We start from the raw sequence: 11476 nt of genomic DNA, 5'->3' as shown, positions 1-11476 counted from the left end.
GATTGTATTCCCAAGATGACAAGTATCATCAACCTTCCCAATATCTCACTGTAATACACTGTAATGATCTATTATGTTTTCTTTCACGGATATTGCCCAACCACTTGCTTTCATTACCTTTGTGTTTCAAGTGTTGACTTTAAGGCCCCTGCACTGAAATGCATTCTTCCAGTTCATGAAATCCCTCTTCAGCTGGTGCATTGGTTCAGCCATCAAAACTAAGTCACCTGCATACAACATGTTTAATAAAACATCTTTCTTTACTGACTCTAATAAAACATCAATCACAGTAGACAACAGTAGTGGATACAAGACTGATCCCTGATGTATACCCACTCCAACACGAAAACTCTCAGAGCACCCACTTTCAATTCTCTGTTACTTAAGACTTTAATCACCCATGATGGTCCATAATTATGGAGCTTCTACTTCCTTAGCATTCACAACATCATTCCAAACATAAAGAGAGAAGAATAAGAAACAAAACACCAAGATAATGAGGAAAGCGATGGTGATTTCTATTAGAAACAGATACTCTATAGGCTATCAAAGTGTAGAAAAGGGCAACATTCTCTTTTTATCTGAAATAATGCTGCATACAACATATAAGTGTGACTTATTCACAATATGGGGTTATAAAAACTAATTGTATTTCAAAGTTTCTTTTACACAACATTAATCTCTCAATTCTACATTGTATTCTTATGATTATACTTGTACTGTAATGATTATATTTTGTCACATGTTTTCTGGAAGACAAATAAACTTGATACTTGATACTTGATACTTCAAAACAGCTATTCTTGATTAAATAAATTATATATGTTATCATGCCACACACAGAAAAGAAAACATCAGATTATGTGATGGATGAGTCATTTTATATTATCCATAATGAATTGATGTCTTTTTACAGGATGCACATTTTGAGTGGAAGCAATATACATGTACATCTACAGCGAACATGTACTGTATATAGCAAGTACATAGTCTTCAGTGGTTTCAAAATATCTTGATTACGTTAATCTGCGATAGGACGAAGCGCAAGACTAAAATCTTTCTTACGTCTGTATTCATTGTTATTCTTCGATTTTGTTACTACAATGTACCAATCATCTCTTTGAAATCCAGGGAAGTGTTTCACAAAGATCCTAAGTTGAACTTATCTCTAAGTTGGACTAAACATTTATGGAACGCCATTGGCATCTATGAAAATAATTTGTAAAAATTATTTTAAAAGGCATAAAATGTTGATTCAAATCGTTCATATTTTCTATTACCAAAGAGATTTCATGTTCTTCACGAGGAATGTATACAAAGTCTAAAATACTTGAATTATTGCTTTTGAATATATTTTATTTTAAGGCTACTAGTCGCGCTCTATAATGTTTAAGTCTAACTTAGAGTTAAGTTCAACTTAGGAACTTTGTGAACCCCCGCCCCCCCCCCCCCCCCCGTCCTGGTTCATTCAAATTTAAATATTGAATTGTTTTAGAGCGGTAAATTAACATATTTATTTTCTGCCTAATTGTTCTCCTTCTTCTTTATTAAACAGATAGCGAGAGAGAATACACATACAGATAGAGAAGACAGAATGAACATGGCGCTTTCTACAGCGGTGAAGGAAGGCGATCTTGTAAAGACAAGGTCTATTCTGGAAGACGAGACAGGTGATAACAAGCTAGTAATGCTATGCAGTGTGGATCCCGATGGAAAGACACCCCTCCATATCGCTTCAGAAGAAGGACATATTGACCTCGTGAAATATATGACTGATTTGGGGGCGGATATAGAGATGCAAAGTAGAAGCGGCGACGCCCCTCTTCACTATGCGTCTCGAAGTGGTCGTCAGAATGTTGCTCAATATCTCATCGGGGAAGGAGCAGATACCAATATTGGTAATAGCAATGGCTATACACCTCTTCATCTTGCTTCGGAGGCGGACCATGTTGGTGTTGTAGAATGTTTAGTGAAATCTGGAGCAGATATAAACAAAGTTTCATGTGATGGTTCTACACCCATTTATACTTCAGCAAGACAGGGTCGTCTTGATGTGGTGAAATATCTCATAACTCAGGGAGCAGATATGACATTGAAGGGATATGAAGGTAAAACTTCTCTTAATACTGCGGCTTCCTGTGGTCATCTCGATGTAGTTAAATATCTCTTAACTAAAGGTGCAAATATCAACATGGATGACAACAGCAAGTACACACCACTTCACGCAGCATCAAAAGAGGGCCATCTTCATGTTGTTGAATATCTAGTAAATGCAGGAGCTGATGTAATGCGAGCAGCAAAGAATGGCGCAACACCCCTTCATTCGGCGTCATTTAATGGTGATGTAGACATTATAAACATTCTCCTTTCTAAAGGGGCGAACTTGAATTCGGTTAATAACAATGGATATACACCCCTGTGCATTGCCTCTAAAGAGGGTCATCTTCATGTCGTTGAATGTGTAGTAAATGCAGGAGGAGATGTAAACAAAGCAGCAGAGGATGACAGGACACCTCTTTATATGGCATCATCTAATGGTAACGTAGACATTGTAAAGTGCCTAGTAAATGCAGGAGCTGATGTCGAGAAAGTAGCAAAGAATGGCGAGACACCTCTTTACACGGCGTCAGATAATGGCGCAGTAGATGTTGTAAAATGTCTCATTTCTAAAGGGGGCAGTCCGAATTCGGTTGATGACTATGGTTATACACCCCTGAGTATTGCCTCACTTCAGGGTCATCTTGATGTAGTTGAATGTCTAGTCAATGCAGGAGGAGATGTAAACAAAATAACAAAGAATGGCCTTACATCTCTCTATACGGCGTCATATAAAGGTCATGTAGACATTGTGAAATATCTAATTTCTAAAGGTGCAAACCCGAATTCGTTGTATTTAGATGTGTACACAACCCTGAGCATTGCCTCTCAAGCGGGTCATCTTAATGTTGTTGAATTTCTATTGAATGCAGAAGCTGATGTAAATAAAGCAGCAAAGATGGGAAACACACCTCTCTATGCAGCATCATCTAAAGGTGCAGTAGACGTTGTAAAATGTCTCATTTCCAAAGGGGCCAACCCGAATTCGGTTGATAACGATGGTGAAACACCCCTTTACATTGCCTCTCAAGAGGGTTATTTGCAGGTTGTCGAATGTCTAGTGAATGCAGGAGCTGATACGAACAAAGCAGCAAAGAATGGCGCTACACCTCTGTATGTGGCATCAGGTAGAGGTCATGAAGCCATTGTAAAATATCTCATTTCTCACAGAGCAAACCCCGATTCGGTTGATAATTGTGGTGTCACACCCCTGCACATTGCATCTAAAGAGGGTCAGCTTCAGGTTGTCGAATATCTGGTGAATGCGGGAGGGGATATAAACGTAGCAGCAGATGATGGCAGGACACCTATTTATGTGGCGTCAGGTAAAAGTCATGTAGACATTGTAAAATGTCTCATTTCTAAAGGGGCCAACATGAATTCGGTTGATAACGGTGGTTGTACATCCCTGTACATTGCCTCTCAAGAGGGTCACCTTGATGTTGTTGAATGTCTAGTGAATGCAGGAGCTGATGTGGAGAAAGCAACGAATAAAGGTTGGACACCTCTTCGAGCTGCGTCATGTTGGGGTCATGTAGACATTGTAAAATATTTAATTGCTCAAGAAGTAAACCCGAATTCTGGTGATAACGATGGTTTTACACCCCTGTGCATTGCCTCACAAGAGGGTCATCTCGAAGTTGTTGAACGTCTTTTGAATTCCGGAGCTGATTTCAAGAAAGCAGCAAAGAGTGGCGCAACACCTCTTTATGTGGCGTCAGGTAAAGGTCATGTAGACACTGTAAAATATCTAATTGCTCAAGAAGTAAACCCGAATTCTGGGGATAACGATGGTTTTACACCCCTGTGCATTGCCTCACAAGAGGGTCATCTCGAAGTTGTTGAACGTCTTTTGAATTTCGGAGCTGATTTCAAGAAAGCAGCAAAGAGTGGCGCAACACCTCTTCATGTGGCGTCAGGTAATGGTCATGTAGACATTGTGAAATATTTAATATCTCAAGGAGCAAACCCGAATTCAGTTGTAAACAATGGTCTTACACCCATGTACCTTGCCTCAGAAGAGGGTCATCTTGACGTTGTTGAATGTCTAGTGAATGCAGGAGCTGATGTAAACAAAGCAACGGAGAAAGGCAGGACACCTCTTCATGCGGCATCATCTAATGGTGCAGTAGACGTTGTAAAATGTCTCATTTCTAAAGGGGCAAACCTGGATTTAGTTGATAACGATGGTATTACGCCCCTGTTCATTGCATCACAAGAGGGTCATCTCGAAGTTGTTGAACGTCTTTTGAATTCCGGAGCTGATTTCAAGAAAGCAGCAAAGAGTGGCGCAACACCTCTTTATGTGGCGTCAGGTAAAGGTCATGTAGACATTGTAAAATATCTAATTGCTCAAGAAGTAAACCCGAATTCTGGGGATAACGATGGTTTTACACCCCTGTGCATTGCCTCACAAGAGGGTCATCTCGAAGTTGTTGAACGTCTTTTGAATTTCGGAGCTGATTTCAAGAAAGCAGCAAAGAGTGGCGCAACACCTCTTCATGTGGCGTCAGGTAATGGTCATGTAGACATTGTGAAATATTTAATATCTCAAGGAGCAAACCCGAATTCAGTTGTAAACAATGGTCTTACACCTATGTACCTTGCCTCAGAAGAGGGTCATCTTGACGTTGTTGAATGTCTAGTGAATGCAGGAGCTGATGTAAACAAAGCAACGGAGAAAGGCAGGACACCTCTTCATGCGGCATCATCTAATGGTGCAGTAGACGTTGTAAAATGTCTCATTTCTAAAGGGGCAAACCTGGATTTAGTTGATAACGATGGTATTACGCCCCTGTTCATTGCATCACAAGAGGGTCATTTTGACGTTGTTGAATGTCTAGTGAATGCAGGAGCTGATGTGGAGAAAGCAATGAATGAAGGTTGGACACCTCTTCGAGCTGCGTCATGTTTGGGTCATGTAGACATTGTAAAATATCTAATTGCTCAAGAAGTAAACCCGAATTCCGGGGATAACGATGGTTTTACACCCCTGTGCATTGCCTCACAAGAGGGTCATCTCGAAGTTGTTGAACGTCTTTTGAATTTCGGAGCTGATTTCAAGAAAGCAGCAAAGAGTGGCGCAACACCTCTTCATGTGGCGTCAGGTAAAGGTCATGTAGACATTGTGAAATATTTAATATCTCAAGGAGCAAACCCGAATTCAGTTGTAAACAATGGTCGTACACCCATGTACCTTGCCTCAGAAGAGGGTCATCTTGACGTTGTTGAATGTCTAGTGAATGCAGGAGCTGATGTAAACAAAGCAACGGAGAAAGGCAGGACACCTCTTCATGCGGCATCATCTAATGGTGCAGTAGACGTTGTAAAATGTCTCATTTCTAAAGGGGCAAACCTGGATTTAGTTGATAACGATGGTATTACGCCCCTGTTCATTGCATCACAAGAGGGTCATTTTGACGTTGTTGAATGTCTAGTGAATGCAGGAGCTGATGTGGAGAAAGCAATGAATGAAGGTTGGACACCTCTTCGAGCTGCGTCATGTTTGGGTCATGTAGACATTGTAAAATATCTAATTGCTCAAGAAGTAAACCCGAATTCCGGGGATAACGATGGTTTTACACCCCTGTGCATTGCCTCACAAGAGGGTCATCTCGAAGTTGTTGAACGTCTTTTGAATTTCGGAGCTGATTTCAAGAAAGCAGCAAAGAGTGGCGCAACACCTCTTCATGTGGCGTCAGGTAAAGGTCATGTAGACATTGTGAAATATTTAATATATCAAGGAGCAAACCCGAATTCAGTTGTAAACAATGGTCGTACACCCATGTACCTTGCCTCAGAAGAGGGTCATCTTGACGTTGTTGAATGTCTAGTGAATGCAGGAGCTGATGTAAACAAAGCAACGGAGAAAGGCAGGACACCTCTTTATGCGGCATCAGAAACTGGTGCAGTAGACGTTGTAAAATATCTCATTTCTAAAGGGGCGAACCTGGATTTGGTTGATAATGATGTTGAAACACCCCTGTACATTGCCTCAGAAGAGGGTCATCTTGATGTTGTTGAATTTCTAGTGAATGCAGGAGCTGATGTCAAGAAAGCAGCAACGATTGGTTTCACACCTCTTCATGCGGCATCATCTAATGGTGCAGTAGACGTTGTAAAATGTTTCATTTCTAAAGGGGCAAACCTGGATTTAGTTGATAACGATGGTTATACACCCCTGTTCATTGCCTCTGGATTAGGTCATCTCGATGTTGTTGAATTCCTAGTAAATGCAGAAGCTGATGTAAACAAAGCAAACAAAATTGGTGTAACACCTCTTTATGTAGCATCAGATAATGGTGCAGTAGACGTTGTAAACTATCTTATTTCTCAGGGAGCGAACCCAAATACTGTTGATAACAACGGCTTTTCACCTCTACATGTTGCTTCGCAGAAAGGCCATCTTGATGTTGTTGAATGTTTAGTAAATGCAGGAGCTGATGTCACGAAAGCAGCAACTGATGGTGATCTACCACTTCAGGCTGCTTCCCGTGGGGGTTACCTTGATATTATCAAATATCTCATTACGAAAGGAGCAGATATCGAGGCACGCAATAATTACGGTTGGACAGTTTCTCATTTCGCAGCAGATAATGGTCATTTGGAATCATTGGAATATTTTCAGAAAAACAGCAACCACGGTACACCGGGAAACGGTCACAACGCACTTAAAGTGGGACTTCAGGTATTGTGCTCAATTTAAACTTATTTTACTTAACAGTCGGTCACAGCCCGGCGCGCTGGTCGAAATTTCACCACCAATTTGTTGTCTGGTGTCGTCACGTGTGCTGTCTCAGAGGGAAAGTTTGTGAAAAATGGTCCCTCGTGATGAGTTACCCGATTTCGAGGCTTTCAGATACCCGAGTAATGATTTAGAGCATTCTAATGAAAAAATGAAGTCTAAAAGTTGAGAAAAAGTTAAATATTTCTTAATTTTCCATATCCACAATATTTGAACAAGTGAAAAATGGTCCCTCGTGATGAGTTACCCGATTTCGAGGCTTTCAGATACCCGAGTAATGATTTAGAGCATTCTAATGAAAAAATGAAGTCTAAAAGTTGAGAAAAAGTTAAATATTTCTTAATTTTCCATATCCACAATATTTGAACAAGTGAAAAATGGTCCCTCGTGATGAGTTACCCGATTTCGAGGCTTTCAGATACCCGAGTAATGATATAGAGCAGTCTAATGAAAAAATGAAGTCTAAAAGTTGAGAAAAAGTTAAATATTTCTTAATTTTCCTTATCCACACAATTAGAAAAAGTGAAAAATGGTCCCTCGTGATGAGTTACCCGATTTCGAGGCTTTCAGATACCCGAGTAATGATTTAGAGCATTCTAATGAAAAAATGAAGTCTACAAGTTGAGAAAAAGTTAAATATTTCTTAATTTTCCTTATCCACACAATTTGAAAAATAACTATTGAATCCATGAGTTATTTTTCTCATTGACGCAATATGTTCCAATAATCAGGGTATTTAAATACATATTAAACTGTAGCCGCGGACAACTACTCCCAGGACGTAACTGGAATGTAATTGTCCCAGAAGTATTGCTCTTGGTGTAGTTGTTCTGAGTGTAAATGTTCTCGGTGGGTAATTGGCAGAGGATAATTGTCCAGTGGTAGTTGCCAGGAATGCATGCAGTCTGATCAATGTCTCAATTACACGTCTGCGGGCGAATCATGAATTTGATGTTAAAAGATTGGGAATTAGAGTAGGAATAAGAATAATAACAAAATCATATAGCAAAATAATTATGGTATTGGCGTTATAGATTCAGAATTCATCTGAAAATATGGAGTCCATGAGAACAATGAATAAGTTTCTAAATTTGGATGGGAGTAGTTCAAAGGGGGACTTCCCGCCAGTGTAGTTATCGCTGATCTAGTCATCGCCATCTTGGTTCCGAAGATCGACTTCTAATTTGCATACAGCTGTCAATCGCCAAGCCAGCTTATCGCTGCCGATTGTGACGTCACGAAAGTGGGCGGAAACAGCAGCCGAATCTTAGAGCCGAACTGCGATTGGTATTACTTTACATGTATGCGATAATCGGCATTGTTCGGCATTCAGAACATGCCGTCTGCGTAAGAGCCGTATTATGTTGATGTCAATAGGCAGATAGCACCGTCCGCCAGCACGTACGTATTCTGAACATCCTCTGGAATACGGGGAACGTGCCCCTTTAAATAAACGATTTTTTAACTTTCCTCAATTTTGAAACTTTAATATTTTCATTGTTATAATTTAAATCTTTACTTTAGTGTCTGATTGCCTGAAATCGGGGAAATAATGTAAGGAGGGCGTGTTTATAATTTTCTCATTGACATAAACTTTTGAAGACACCATACACTAATTGGTGGCAAATTTTTGGGCAGTTCGTCGATTCGCTCCGCTCCTCGACCGTTTAGTAAAAGCCATTCAGATATCAATATGTAAAAGAATTGTGTGGTATGCAAGCAAATGCAGTGGTTAATATGTGATTATAGTGTTCAACATGCATCCCCATACGAAAGATGTCCAATGTGTGAACAGCTTAGATGTTCTTTTAACAAGGGATGGGCTCCACGTTGATGTTTAAACTACCAGTTTATTCCTTTGAATAAGGTCCAGTTGCTCTGGACGAAAGCAAAATTCAAAAAAAGAGACACAAAATCCGCTACCGGAGATGACATTATATTGTTCTAAGTTGTGCGTATTTAGCACATAATCTGGGATTCGGACTGGCTAATAGGATATCAGAAGTGAGATATCACCTTATTCAGCACGAAGCTTCTTAAATGTCATGTTCCAGAAATAATGATTGATTTCTAGAAGTGCTGAAGATATGTGTAACAAGAAATATCCCCAATAATTATGATAATATGTAAATCTTAATGTCGAAAAGATACACTTCCGAAACTTGTGGTAAGTAAGAGACGTTTTCTATCAACACAATGATAATCCAAGTCATTAAGCTTTCCATACTCTCCCTAATTGTCTCTTATGTAGGGTAAACTTTAATCATCGAGCAAACTAGATTAGGAGTACATACATTTTATGATAGACCTACTCAAAACTGTAATCAGCGTACCGATATAATTTATCTTCAGACCTTAAAAGGTGTCACATCACTCATGGTTGCCGCAAGAGGAGGACATCTGGACTGCGCACGTTTGCTACTCGAAAACAATGCAGATATTGAAAAAGAAGATGCAGAAGGTTGGACAACCCTCCATTATGCTGCAGCAAGGTGAACTATACTAATTGAACTAGTAATTTTCTCCTTGACTGTATCATAAATATCACTATGATTCTATAGTAATATTGTAAAAAAAAAAAAAAAAAAAAACGTTCATGATGTTTATGACAGCAAATAACTGTTCTTAGTCTTCTTAACATAGGTTTTAACATGTTATTTCCTCTGATCCCATTTTAAGGGTCGGTTTATTAGCGGTTGCACAGGCCATGTAGATTTACAAATGAATGAAACACAACCAAAGGTTCCGCTACAATTACATCACCTTTTATTGAAACAAAGTTATGTACTTTGAATCCGGAAAAAACATGATGTGAACATAGTTCGCCAGTCTCAGACCAAATATAATTTCATCTATGATTTCAGAATCAAGCTGTTACTAATTATAAACAGATAATTTTAACTGTCCATGAAGCGGTCTGAGATTCCAAAATTTAGTAATACATATAAGTATATACAGTGTGAGTCAAAAACAAAAATTACACCTAGAAAATCGATTTGCGCCAAAGTTGCTTGTGTGATGTTTGAATAAAACAATTGGGTTTGGGTATTAATTCGGTCTTTGCAGATCTAAATAACATCCCTAACAAAATTAATCATGCCACACATATCAAATATCAAATATCAAATATCAACGTACATGTGTGATGGTCTTTGTGTGTGAATTTGCTTCTGCCAAAAGCATATCCAATGCATTCCATTTGATACATTCAATTCATTCTCTCACTCCGCTAATCCCAACATAATACATGCTATAGGCATCACTTTGGTGCAAGTCGATTTTTGCACTCTCGCAAACAATGCCTCATGTTCATCCAAGCGTAAACAAATACCACACAAAAATGATACCAAATGATTTGGGATAAAACACTCTTTCATAAGATGTACAACACTTTACTGTCCATAGATGATTTTTAAAAAAATTAACAATTTTCCAGGTGTAAGCTTTTGTTTGACTCACACGGTATAACCCTACATCTTGTATTAACAGGACAACTATATATCACCCTACATGGTGCATTAACCGGATATCATGTAAACCGGTATATTACCTTAACCCTAAATTCAAAACAATATTACTAATTAAACCAGTGACTAATAATTAAACCTATTGTTTCTTGGGATGACTTTAGGTTTCCTCTGCCTGCAAACGTACGTTGAGGGCACTACTTCTATTATTCAATCGTTAACAGGACACGAAAATGTCCTGCTAATATCCTTGTCTGCTTAATGACTAATTTGTTCACTACACATGTCCGTCTAATGACGCTGAAAGTACAGCATCATTTGAAGGACTTATGTAGTGAATATATATATATATATATACAATATGTCTTCTTGTTTTAATAAAGTGGGAATGAAGCAGTAATGAAGGATTTACTGGACCGGAAATCAATTATGAGCACGAAACTTTCTAGGAGAGGCCAGTCACCAATAGGTATTGCACTAAGCTCTGGCAATGACGATACTGCTCGGATTCTTCTTGATAAGGTACATGTATCTTTTACTTATTCAGCTTGTCAAGTTTATTCGTATGACTTCTGTCATATAGCTGATGTATTACCATCAGTACCATCATCTCCCATACTATCCCACCCAATACCTCTACTTTGTACTCTTTATACTACATTTACAGTCTATGTTCCCGGCGACCACGGCAACCACGTTTCAGGCCACCGTGGACGAAACGGGATTGACGTGAAACAACGCGGGGGACCGTATGGGCAAACGTGACAGGCCATGATTGCCGTGGATACCGTGTCAGATTTTTAAACTGTCAAAAAAATTGCCACGGCAGTCACGGTGCGGGTGAGAAACCTAGTAGGCCGTCGTAAAACGGGGTGAACGTAACAAAACGTGACAGTCCGTAATAGGCCGTAACAAAACTTGGAGGTGGTCCGTAGTGGGACGGGAGGCCCGCACATTCCCCGGCATCTTACGGTCTGTTCAAGTTTTGTCACGGTCTGCCACGTTTAGTTCACGTTTTGTCACGGTTGCTTCACGGTTGCTTCACGGTTGCTGCGCATTTTGTCCCGTTTTGCCTCGTTTTGCCACGGTCTGCCACGGTTCTCACGGCAGGCCAGGGTGTATGGTAGCCGTTTTGTTGCGTTAATCACGGCGCATCCCGGCGTTTGAC

General features: G+C 39.6%; 1 protein-coding gene across 1 annotated transcript; it reads left to right on the top strand.

The window, feature by feature from the left end:
• The first annotated feature begins 1600 nt into the window (after window positions 1–1600).
• On the top strand, window positions 1601–11041 carry LOC100889478 (serine/threonine-protein phosphatase 6 regulatory ankyrin repeat subunit B-like). Its single transcript, XM_030993925.1, has 2 exons — window positions 1601–6016; window positions 10976–11041. The coding sequence occupies exons 1-2, from the start codon at window positions 1601–1603 to the stop codon at window positions 11039–11041; spliced, it is 4482 nt and encodes a 1493-aa protein (XP_030849785.1).
• Window positions 11042–11476: the final 435 nt, after the last annotated feature.

This window comes from Strongylocentrotus purpuratus, unplaced genomic scaffold (genome assembly GCF_000002235.5).
Source record: "Strongylocentrotus purpuratus isolate Spur 01 unplaced genomic scaffold, Spur_5.0 spur5_scaffold_20, whole genome shotgun sequence".
In the NCBI taxonomy this organism is placed as follows: domain Eukaryota; kingdom Metazoa; phylum Echinodermata; class Echinoidea; order Camarodonta; family Strongylocentrotidae; genus Strongylocentrotus; species Strongylocentrotus purpuratus.
The sequence above is the reverse complement of the archived record's forward strand: the minus strand, read 5'-3'. Positions and strand labels throughout refer to the sequence as shown.

Bases quoted from the DNA above. Each gene is read 5' to 3' on its own strand.
- LOC100889478 (XM_030993925.1), top strand. From the start codon at position 1,601: ATGGCGCTTTCTACAGCGGTGAAGGAAGGCGATCTTGTAAAGACAAGG. The intron at 6,017-10,975 runs GTAAAATATCTC...CTACATTTACAG, and splicing joins AAACTGGTGCAGTAGACGTT to TCTATGTTCCCGGCGACCAC.